This window comes from Carcharhinus amblyrhynchos, chromosome 18 (assembly GCF_965287045.1).
Source record: "Carcharhinus amblyrhynchos chromosome 18, sCarAmb.v2.hapA, whole genome shotgun sequence".
NCBI lineage: Eukaryota > Metazoa > Chordata > Chondrichthyes > Carcharhiniformes > Carcharhinidae > Carcharhinus > Carcharhinus amblyrhynchos.
Window position 1 is genome coordinate 52,762,401 of NC_137341.1, and position 12,198 is coordinate 52,774,598.

Below are 12,198 nucleotides of genomic sequence, written 5' to 3' on the forward strand. Positions count from 1 at the left end.
CCTCATAGAACTCCAGTAAATTTGTCAGACACGACTTCCCTTTAATGAAACCGTGCTGCGTCTGCTCTATCAAGCAATTCCCTTCAAGATGCCTCGCAATTTCCTCCTTAATGACAGATTCTAACATTTTACCTACCACAGACGTTAAACTAACCGGCCTATGATTCCCCGCCTTTTGCCTGGCACCCTTCTTAAACAACGGCGTAACATTCGCCGTTTTCCAATCATCCGGCACTTCCCTGGAATCCAGTGACGTCTGGAAAATAACCACCAAGGCATCCACTATCACCTCTGCCATTTCTTTCAGAACCCTCGGATGCATTCCATCCGGTCCTGGGGACTTGTCCACAATCAGCCCCTCCAGTCTGTCGAGCACCGCCTCTCTAGTAACAGTAATGTCATTAAGACCCTCCAGTCCTACCACCTTTCCATCGCTAACACCCGGCAAATTATTCACGTCCTCCTCTGTGAAGACAGAAACAAAAAAGTTATTCAATACCTTAGCCATATCCTCATCCCCTACCACTAGGTCCCCTTTCTCATCCTCTAAAGGACCAACATTCACCCTAGCCAGCCTCTTCCTTTTTATATATTTATAAAAACTCTTGCTATCCTTTTTTATATTAAGCGCTAGCCCAGCTTCATAGTTTCTCCTACCCTTCCTTATCAACTTCTTTGTCAATCTTTGTTGACATTTAAACCTCTCCCAATCATCTTCTCGCCCACTACTCTTAGCTACTCTAAATTCCTCCGCTTTTAATTTAACACTTTCCTTCACCTCCTTCGTTATCCACGGCTTATTACCTCTCTTCCTGTAATTATTCCTCCCTTTCTTCATGTGGTGGTGATGATGAGTTCCACATTCTAGTCGCTCTGCATGAGGAAGTTTCTTCTGAATTCCCTATTGAATTTATTAGTGACTCTTTATATCTGGACTCCTGGTTTTGAACTTTCTCACAAATGAAAACATCATGAGGAGAATGTTGAAATAGAATCCAGAATATTTTCCCAATTGTATTTTTTTTCAACTTCCTGCATTTAGTGCCCAGAACGCTCGGGAAGAGTTAATTGAGTTCCAGGAAGGAAGTCGAGAACTTGAAGCGGAATTGGAGACTCAGCTTGAGCATGCTGAAAATAGAAACCGAGACTTGCTGTCAGACAACAATCGTCTCCGGATGGAGCTTGACTTGTTTAAGGTACGTTAGCGAGAAACACTCTGGTCGTGGAGACGTACAGCACAGGAAAAGGCCCTCAGCCCATCATGTCTGCGCCAGTCATAGACAGACCACCCAACTATTCTAATCCCATTTCCCAACACTTGATCCATAGCCAAGTATGCCTTAGTACCATAAGTGTATATCTAAATACTGCTAGAAGGTTATGAGGATCTCTGCCTCCACCAGTCTTTCAGGCAGTGAGTTCCAAATCCCAGCGCCTTCTGGGTGAAAAGTTTTTCTTTTTTTTAAAAAAGTTCATTAGTCACAAATAGGCTTACATTAACACTGCAATGAAGTTACTGTGAAAATCCCCTTGTCGTGTTCTGGTCAATGCATCTAACCGGCACGTCTTTCGAAAGTGGGAAGAAACCAGAGCACCCGAAGGAAACCCATGCAGACATGAAAACGTACAGACCCCACACAGACAGTGACCCAAGCCGAGAATCTAACCTGGGATCCTGGCACTGAGGCACCAGTGCTAGCCATTATGCCACCTTGCCCCCTTCACATCCCCTCTAAACCTCCTGCGCCTTACCTTAAATCTATGCTCCCAGGTCATTAATCCACCACCCCAGGTGATCCAATCCTCCTTTTTAAAACTCCAACCCACGTAGCATCCTGATAAATCGCCTCTGCGTCCTTTCCAGTGCCATCCCTCCTATAACGTGAATTCCATAACTGCACACTGCCTAAAGTACCTGCTCTTTAAAATGCAGTTGAGTTATTGCAAAGCGAAGACTTCTGTGCACTGATGAATGGGAGCACCTATGGCCACTTGGTTTCTGGATCAGGTTTTTAAACATGTGTAACTTGGCCTAAATTTTACTCTAATCTGCCTATGTAGTTGTCCCATAGGTTTGTCCGCAAAGCTTATGGTGCAGGCAGTACCTAGTCCTGTGCTAGGTCAATACCAATGTATAACATTCCTCCACTGCTAAAGGGGGCTTGCATCATTGTGAGCTAAAGCAACACCAATGAGTTAGTTTTGTTGCCTGCTCCAAATCTGTTTATCAGCTACTGATGGAGTGAAACCTTCTGTTGCTTTTGAAAGGTTTGGGGGGCCTCTTAATATTCTACTTAGCATTAATGTGGGAGACAATTACCTAGGCAGTAGGCGCCTTGTATATTTGTGGAAAACGCTCTCATAATTCAAGGTGTTGAATGAGCAGAATTTTCCATGCTGGTTGTCCTTGGGTCTTATCTTTGAGAACCGGCACAGCGACGGCATTGTGTGGGCAGGCAGAGAGAGGTCATGGCATCAGAAATGTCTTCAGTTTAGCCTGCTTAAGATTGCTGTCAGTTAATAAGGGCAGGTTGCCCATTCAACACTGGCACAAAATCCACCTCTCTAGTGGGCTTATTTAGTGGTGGTGCTAATTTGGCATGAGTTCAGATCATTAATAGTGGCGAAAGAAGGACAGATTAGTGAATGAATCTTCCCTCGTTCTGTTGCTGGAGATAGGTATTGGATTTCTGCAGCTAATTCTTTAAGCTTGAAGATGTTTTTAAAATTCAGTTTAATTTCAGTTTGTTGACTGGTTTTTGTCTCGCCCAATGTAATAGTTATTGAACATTAATTCAGAATTTTAAATATATATTCTTGCCTAGTTTTATTCTGAGATGATGTTCTCAAATTCTATCTCAGTGAAAAGGCACTTTGTAGTAAACTTTCCAACTTTTGGTTAATTAATTAATCTGCTTAAAGAGTATCCTTTTCTGAAGCTGGGACATAGTGGCTTCCATTCTTTCCAAAGACTGAGTGCAAACAAGTGGTTGAAGAAACAGGGAATCCATTGTTTGAATCTGCTGTGCAGTCAGCTGGGAGTATGTTTGTGCCCTTCAGTTTTCTTTCTACAGGGGGGTGGGGTTCGAGCTTTCTAAGTGGGTCTAATTAGAAAGAATTTAATATTTGGAATGGAATAAGTAGTCTTGGCTACTGCTGCAACAATAGTTAATTTGCTTTAGACATCTGGAAGCAATCCAACGATACGACTACTGCAACTAGGAATGCAGTAGTGCCCTGAGGGGGTACACAATGCTTTTGTGTGTTTGCTCGAACAGTGGAAAGCACATTGTAATATTAACTTTAGAATGTCTCTGGCTTGTATCTGGGGAGTACTTTGAATCACGTTAATTCCACGATGCTTTATCAGTAGCAATTTGTGCAATGCTAGTGGGAACAACATGAGGTGATGAAATGGGAGAGAATTACCCAGGCAGCCTTCATTGCACAACGCTTGTGTTTTTCCTGTTGCATGTTGGCTGCAATGTGCTTTGTGATGGTGCTACCATTTGAGTGATCGATAAATGGAAGGGGGTGGAGTTGTCCACGACAGTGGGGGTGAAAGCAGGCTCTTGTGGAAGAATGTGCTGGAGCAACGTTTTTTGATCAGAATGTACGGTTCTTGATGTGAAATTTAGTTTGAGAGTTTAACTAAAGCTTTAATTAGTTGTGAATGTACTTTTTTAGTTGGAATCATTAAATACATTTTTGAAGTACCTGGCCTGGACATTAATGGGTTGGTGCGTCATCTGGTTACAAATTTGAGTTATAATCCATGCTGAGTGAGTTAGTTTTGACCATGGCTGTGGTATTTATTTATTTGGACTAGAATAAACAAGATGGGGAGGGGAAACTTAAACCCAGATACTAATTTCTACCCTTTTGTCTTGTGTTTGTATGGAGAATAACAGCGTGAACAAGACTGAGCTTGCATTTGTTAGTTCTTTCTGAATAGTTGGTGGTACTGTGTTCTGAACGGCTGTTAGTCAGGGCCTCTGTCTGTCTGTCTGACACCACCCATGGATCTGAACCCAGTTTGAGTTACTGCCTTCAGAAATTGGAAACTTTATTTTCAAAAATAAAGGTTTGAGGAACTAACTTGGAGGCAAATGTTGGGTCCTGCAAATGTTTCTGTGTTGGGCACGTTTTGTAAACTGTTACCTGATCTATTTCTGCCATTGAATTTTTGATGGTTTAGGATTATTCAGCATATATAGAATTCTGATGACCTGACATTGGTTTTCTCTTTGAAGTAACGTACACTGGGAATGTGTCTGTTGTTGAATGAAATATAAACTGAGGCACTTCACCCGTGTTCCAAACACAAAAGTTAATTCAAGTCGAGTGGGTCACTTTTTTTTAAAATTCAAGGCTGCTTTCAAAGTGGTTTCCTATTGGCTGCTCCCAGTCCTAGTGTTGAAATTTGTAATAAGATCTTATAGTGGCCATAATGCTGAAAAGATAATGGTGCATGTGATTTGCAACAATTTACTTTTGTACTCCGAACTTCCCAGTAGCTGGGAGAATGCATATGGACCAGCTGTATTGAAATGAGTTTGTTGCTTGTGTAAAAGGCTGTCAGGAGCATTTTAGCTACTTGGCATGCCGATGTTTGACGCTGGCATGCTACGTGGTATTTAGTACAGAGGCATTCCTATGGAGGTGAGCCCAGGAAAAACTACCTGTCTGAAAACCACTCCCTGTTTATAAGGAGAGGCTGGATAGCCTGGGTCTTTTTTTCTCTGGAGTGTGGGAGGCTGAGAGGTGATCTTATAGAGGTCTGTAAAGTAATGAGAAGCACAGATCAGCTAGATAGTCAATATCTTTTATCCAAAGGTAGGGCAGTCTAAAACTAGAGGGCACAGGTTTAAGGGGAGAGATAGAAAAGGCTCCAGAAAGATAATTTTTCCACACACAGGGTGGTGAGTGTCTGGAACAAGCTGCCAGAGGTGGTGGTAGTAGAGGTGGGCACAGTTTTTGTCATCTAAAAACTATTTAGATAATTCCATGGGTAAGATGGGTATAGAGGGATATGGGCCAAATGCAGGCAATTGGGACTAGCTTTGGGGTTTAAAAAAAAGGGGCAGCATGGACAAGTTGGGCTGAAGAGCCTGTTTCCATGCTGTAAACTCTGACTCTAATGCCTCCTTGTGTAACTAATGTTTTGTTTGATCAATCCTGTGGAGCATCTTGTGAAGTCTGACTACATTAAAGTCCAACAAGTTTATTTGGTATCACAAGCTTTCGGAGTGCTACCCCTTCATCAGATTTAACACTCTGATGAAGGAGCGACGCTCCGAAAGCTTGTGATACCAGATAAACCTGTCATACTTTAAGCTGGTGTTGTGAGACTTCTTACTGTGCCCACCCCAGTCTAATGCTGGCATCGCCACATCTCACATTAAAGATGCTATGCATTTTCAAGATATTGCACTAATGTTCCTCCACCCTCCCCCTACTTCAGTAGCAGCATTGCATTAACATTAGAATCTTCCTGTTAGTAGCAAATTTCAAATACACGGGATAGAATAGAAACAAAGAACTCTACAGTGCAGAAAGAGGCCTTTTGGCCCATCGAGTTTGCACTGACCACAGTCCCACCCAGACCCTATCCCCATAACCCCATGTATTTACCCTTGCTAATTCCCTGACACTGAGGCAATTTAGCATAGCCAATCCACCTAATCCACATAACTTTGGAAGAAGCTCACTCAGATGTGCGGGGAGAACGTGCAGACTCCACACAGACAGTGACCTGAAGCAGGAATTGAACCCGAGTCTCTGGTGCTATGAGGCAGCAGTGCTAATCACTGTGCTGCCCTCAACATACAAGCTTGGCTGTCTGTTTAAAAAGTGAGAAGTGTCACAACACCAGGTTCAAGTTCAAAAGGTTTATTTGGTAGCACGAGCTTTTGGAGTGTTGCCCCTTCATCAGGTGCTACCAAATAAACCTGTTGGACTTTAACCTGGTGTCAGACGACTTACTGTGCCTACCCTGGTCCAACGCCAGCATCTCCACATTGTGTTTAAAAGTTAAACAGGTGCTTTATGATCTTGTGAACATGGAATGAATTTTTGTCTTTTAGCTTTTTATTCACCCATATCACTGTATTGGAGCCAGTATATTTTATTTGGAGATTTATGGATTGTCTGTTAAAGAATTGAAGGAAATTGGTAAGGTTGAAGAAGCGAGTTTCTTATGTGTGGAACTGAAGTGAAATTTTTCTTGTGGTGACATAAGCCTTGGCATATTTTAATTGTATAACAGCCTGTTTACCTAACTCTACCCTGCACAGATCATTAGCTCCATGTTGTGGGGGGGGGTCGGCGTGTGGATAATTCAAACTAATTTCTGTTTTATATAAAGCTAATATTTGAGTGCCAGTGTTGGAACGCAAATGTTAGTTTCAGAGGATTGACATTTAGCACAATGATAATGAGATGTCACATATCGCACTGAAGCAGTTAGACGAAATGGGGCGGGGGGGACGTGGGAGTCAGTGGCAGGGATGTTCTTCCAACTGTAAACTACCTGCTTCAGCCACTGGAATGTGAACAACCTTTAAATAACTTTTCTATAATCCTGAAATAATGGTGCGGGGGCAGAAGAATTTTGGGGAAGGTGTGGAGGGAGCAATGGGGTAACGTCATGAGTGTGTTTGGTAAATGCTCCATCAGTGTAAATAACTGACAATAGGCCTTATTGCCGAGTGCAGAAAGGCTTTGTAAAGTAAAAATGTAAATTTGTCATACTTAATCTATCAAATTGTAATTTTTTATTGTGCGACATGATCTATTACTTGAAGTAGGACATTTGACCTGCCTCCATTCCTAGTTCACTCCATCTACAGTATTCGAATACTTAAATCATTACACAATGCAATGGGCACCAGTGTAGGTTTGAAAGTAGCAGTGAGTAATCTTAATACAATAATTGGAATAAGGTATGTGAGTGATCTGATGTCATTAGCAGGATTATTAGGTACAAGTAATCACAGAACTCCTACAGTGCAGAAGAAGGCCATTTGATCCATCAAGTCTGCACCAACAATAACCTCACCCAGGCCCTATTCTCGTAACCCCACGTATTTATCCTGTCAGTCCCCCCGACACGAAGGGGCAGTTTAGCACGGCCAATCCACCTAATCGGCGCATCTTTGGAGTGTGGGAGGAAACCCAGGCAGACACGGGGAGAACGTGCAATTTCACACAGGCAGTGTGACCTGAGGCCAGAATTGAACCTGGCACTGTGAGGCAATAGTGCTAACCCACGCTTCTGAAAGCGTGGGAAGCAGGTTCTTCTCGAAGGAATTATGACTTAACTGGACGCAAAGTTAGCAAGCAATTATTGTGCAATAGAAATAGTCATTTGGCAATATAGGACTTCAGTATTGCTGAAAAAAGACACGTCAAGTGCTTTTTGTCATGCACTCCAGACACACTCAAAAATACCAAATGTAAAGGGAACAAGGATTTATACTACATGAGAAAAGTGCTGTTTGACTGGCAGGTGGATGTGGAAAGGATGGTTCCTCCTGAGGGAGAATCTGGAGCCAGTGGGTCACTGTTTAAAATACAGTGGATGTGGAGAACCCTTCCCTGAGGGTTGAGACTCTTTGGAGCTCTCTCCTTCAAAGGACAATGAAAAGGAATCTTTGAATAGGTGGATAAACTCTTGATAAGCAAAGGGGTAAAAGATTATTGGGGGGGTAGGTGGGGAGGGTGTGGGCATGTAGAGTAGAGTTTACAATCAGAGGTTTTTGAATGGCGGTGCGTGCTTAAGGGGCTGAATGGTCTGTTCCTAATTCGAATGGTAGAGGCATTACTATGGTGAATGCAGCAGATGACTGATGACAGTTAATTTGCCAAGCTTTGTTTAAATTCAAGCCCAGACAGGTTGAGAAGCTTGGCAGGTAAATGTCAGTTATCAGTTAGCATTCTCCATGACAACACCACTAGCAATCAGGCCGTGCACCAACCAATCAGCTTCCTGTGAAATAGAAATTGTTTTCTTTTATCTTTTGGTGCTGTTGTGAATGTCCGAATGTTTATTGATTCTCTTGTGTAATCTTGCTCCAGTGCTGCCAGAACGCTGTCTGTGTCAGTTACATTTTGTCTCCCGGGTGCACCCCACCCTCCCCCCAACAATCAATATCACTTTTTGAATTTGTTGTTTGAGAGAAATGTGTTGGACAGTGGGGTTTGATATTTCTTCCCCTATCCTCTCTGCTGCAGAGTTCCAGACCTCGGCTGCAGTGCGGGGAGGAAGCTGCATGATTCCGTTGTGGTGGCTTCTTGCCTTGTCCTGGGATTTTGTGCATCGTGTGGGAGCCAGCTGCAGACTGTAACTGGGATGACCTGCTTACAGCGGGGTGCAGCTGGTGGTGGAATAGGATACAGCAGAGGAACCCTTGAGGCCAGATAACTAATGTAATATAATCTGTGACAATATGTTTGAGGGGCGCTTGAAATAAGTGCGTAAATTTAAAGCAGCCTTTTTGTGAACAGTTGATGTGTGGCATGGCTAGATTTTAAGGTGACATCTGTACTGCCTTCAATAACTGCTCTCACTAATAATTATTCTGTTCTTCAACAGGTGTCTGCTGTAAAGTAGTTTAAAAATGGCTTTCTTTAAAAGTAGGTTCCGAATGTAAACTTTGGATGTTGTAAAATACTCTTTCCCAGAGTTGAATTAGTATGTCTTCAGGGTGAAGTGTTTGAACCAGACTAGCCTCTTCCCAATCTTCCGCAGGTATTTGCTGCAGGAAATAACTGATTTTCCAGGGATCGGTGGGGACAGTCTATTGGAGGAGAGGAAGTTAATTTATCAAAGCTTAATTTTCAGCAATATGCTCTGCTAAATTTCCACAATAATAAACTTAAATTGGGATATGTGCAGATAGTATTTGGATAATAGATGCTTTTTTTTTGTACTGCCCTTGTAGGTTACAGCCTGTTTTTTATCGTAGAATCCCTACAGTGCAGAAGGAGGCCATTTGGCCCATCGAGTCTGCACCGACCACAATCCCACCCAGGCCCTATTCCTGTAACCCTACATATTTACTCTGCTAATCGCCTGACACTTGGGTCAATTTAGCACGGTAAAAAGTCTGACAACACCAGGTTTTAGTCCAACCTATTTATTTGATAATATACTCACTAGCTTTCGGGGTTACCCCCTTCGTCAGGTGAATGGAGAGTTCTGGCCTCAGACAGAGCATATAAAGCACAGACAGTTTAGAGATTACTGATTAAAATGCGAATCCTTACACCTAACCTGCTGTTCAAGACCTGAAGTGGCTGATAATGTGAGCGGAAGGAGCACTGATCACAGTTTAAAGAGATGTGTATTGTCTCCAGACAGCCAGTCCAACGCCGGCATACCCACAATTTAGCACAGCCAGTCCACCTAACCTGCACATCTTTGGATTGTGGGGTGAAACTGGAGCACTCGGAGGAAACCCGCACAGACATGGGGAGAACATGCAGACTCCACACTTAGTGTTCCGAGGCCAGAATTGAACCTCGATCCCACTGTGCCACCCTACTGCTCAATGGATGGAAGGCCCATTTTGTTCAGGAAGGACCTGTCTGTACTATTGTTAGAATTGAAACTATATTGTCACGTATTGAAACTCTGGATAGAATACAATTAGTTTCTGATGAACCTGCGTTTTGGAGAATGGAGGATTGGGTTTCAGTGGTGGATAAGCTGAGGTAGGAATGGAAATGGTGATATGGAGGGAGGAAATCTGTGGGATGAGGAACTCGACTGGCTAGTTAGGATTTTTTTTCTTTGTTTATAATTCACTCTTTCTTGGAATATGGCATTGCTGGCAAGGCCAGCATTTATTGCCCCTCCCTAATTATCCTTGAGCTGTGTGGCTTCTGAAAGCAGTTATGAGTTTGTACTTATCAGCATTGAATTTACTTTATTGTAGTTCTGACAATTTGCAAATATTGATTCATTTCTTCTGCAATTCCTTGGCTTAATCCGATTCTACTTGCTTCCAACCTCACACCAAGGTTTTGAATAATTGACAGTTTTGACCAGTTGCTGTTTGAATCTAGGCTATTTAAATATATTGGAAACCACGTGTTCAGCACTTACTCCTGGGCTATGACCTAATTTTCCTGATTATAACCCATTACGTCTTCTGGCAAAGCCACTTCCTCTTCCCCTCTCCCACAAGTTTCCTTCTCGATATTCCTATCACTTAAACTTGTGCAGCTGACTTTCATGTGGGAGCCTAGGGAGACCATAATGTAATTTCCTCAACAAAAGCATCCTGTTTCGAATATCAAACATCTGGATACTAACTTTTTAAAAAAGATCTTCTGTGCGTGGTCATGTATTGTGGCTCTTTTTATTTCATTTCTAAGTGTTGAGATTGGATCTGTTTCTTGTTTAGGGGTACTCCTCCTCTTTTGTTTCTGGTTTTGTTCCATTTGATTCTCATTACTGTGAGAAAATGACCCTGCAATTACTTAGTTTTGTTAATGCCCCCTATAAAATAATTCAGTCCTATTTTCATCCCAATTTAGTGGGACGCTCCTGAACTTTTCAAACATTAACTTTTGGCCTGATTTGATGTTCTTGTGCCTATTTTCTTCACTCCTTTGGCTTTATTTGTTATTTACCTATTTTAAACTGGTTTGGGGGCATGTTGTATTATTGAACAATTCTAGTTGTCTCCACCTCTGGGTAATGAGTTTTGACTTGTGTATTTTGTAGTGAATGCTTCCAGGAAATGAGCTGGTACTAACAATTTGTATTTCAACCCCTCTTCTCCCATGTTAAAACGATAGAATCTTAGAATCCAATAAAATTTTACAGTGCAGTAGGAGGCCAACTCTCTGAAAGGACACCTTATCCAGGTCCATCCCATCCAACCTATTCTCGTACACTTACCGTGACTAATCCAATATGTGTAGCCTACGTATTGTGGGACACTAAAGGGCAATTTAGTATGGTCAATCCAGCTAACCTGCATATCTTTGGAATATGGGAGGAAACCAGAGCACCTGGATGAAACCCATGCAAACAGAGAGAAGGTGCAAACTCCACACAGTCAGTCACCCAAGGCCAGAATTGAACCTGGATCCCTGACCACTTGTGCTGCTACATGGAAACCGAGTTCTTGCTGGACACCTTGGTTCAAAGTCTCAACAACAGCAGTGATTAAGCAGTAATGCTCAGCCAGTCCAGCAGCTTTGTGTAGAGATGTGCTGGTTAGGTGCTTTGACCTGAAGAGATGCCGGAGTGCGGTGACTAGGGGAATTTCACATAACGTTATTGCAATTAGTCACAAGCCTTACTTGTGACTAATAAGTAAACTTCCTACAGCTCACACTTGGTTAAATCTGAAGCAAAAACTTCATGTTGTATCCCCGGAGGATTTTTGATTATGCATTGGCAGTGCTAAATTCTCCCTCAGTGTACCCAAACCGGTGCCGGAGTGTGGAGACTAGAGGATTTTCATTGCAGTGTTAATGTAAGCCTACTTGTGATACTAACAAATAAACTTTAAACTCTGCTGATAGAATGCTAAGAAAGCCAACTACAAAAAAGATCAGCCTGAGGCAACTGGAGAGGAATTGGTTCTTTAACACAGAGACTGAGTCAGCTCTTGACACAGCACTTACAAAGGCATCACAGCTGATGACTAATATAAAAGTCTTTGAGAAACTGGGTCTATTAGTGCAAAATATCAGTGCTTGTGCTATCGAACTGCAGAATACTGGCAAAAGACTTGGCTAAGTTAGGAGATAATTTTTACTGAGGAAACGGGGAGTAGTGGGGTGAGTGTGCAGTTACAGGGATGGGTAAGATATTCTGGAAAGTCATTGCAGACTTTGGGTCGTAAAGCCGCCTTTTGCACTGTAGGAATTCTATGATATGAAATAAAACAGTCATGTCAGTCTCGGAACTGCAAGTATCTATTTAACTTTAATAGCAGACAAAAGTCCAGAAAGTTGTGTCTCCTGAAGACCAGTCTCGCTTTTAAATGTAGAGCTGAAATTACTGACTAAAATACTGGCGCTGCATCAGGAAAACATTCTTCCTTTAATTATCCAGACTGATCCTCCTGAGTTTATAAAAGGCTGTAATTCATGTAACAATGGCAGCAGATTATTAACTTATCATTCATGTTTCTCAAAAAACAGGCAATAGCCTGGTGCTTTCACTGACACAAA

At 42.3% G+C, this 12,198-nt stretch overlaps 1 protein-coding gene across 3 annotated transcripts in view; it reads left to right on the plus strand.

The window, feature by feature from the left end:
• The window catches only part of nde1 (nudE neurodevelopment protein 1), a 46,066-nt gene that overhangs the window by 10,436 nt on the left and 23,432 nt on the right, over positions 1 to 12,198 (plus strand). For all 3 annotated transcript variants that reach the window (XM_080207024.1, XM_080207023.1, XM_080207025.1), the window contains exon 4: positions 1,043 to 1,196. In XM_080207024.1, coding sequence (XP_080063150.1) covers positions 1,043 to 1,196 — 154 coding nt within the window. The remainder of the gene's footprint in view (positions 1 to 1,042; positions 1,197 to 12,198) is intronic.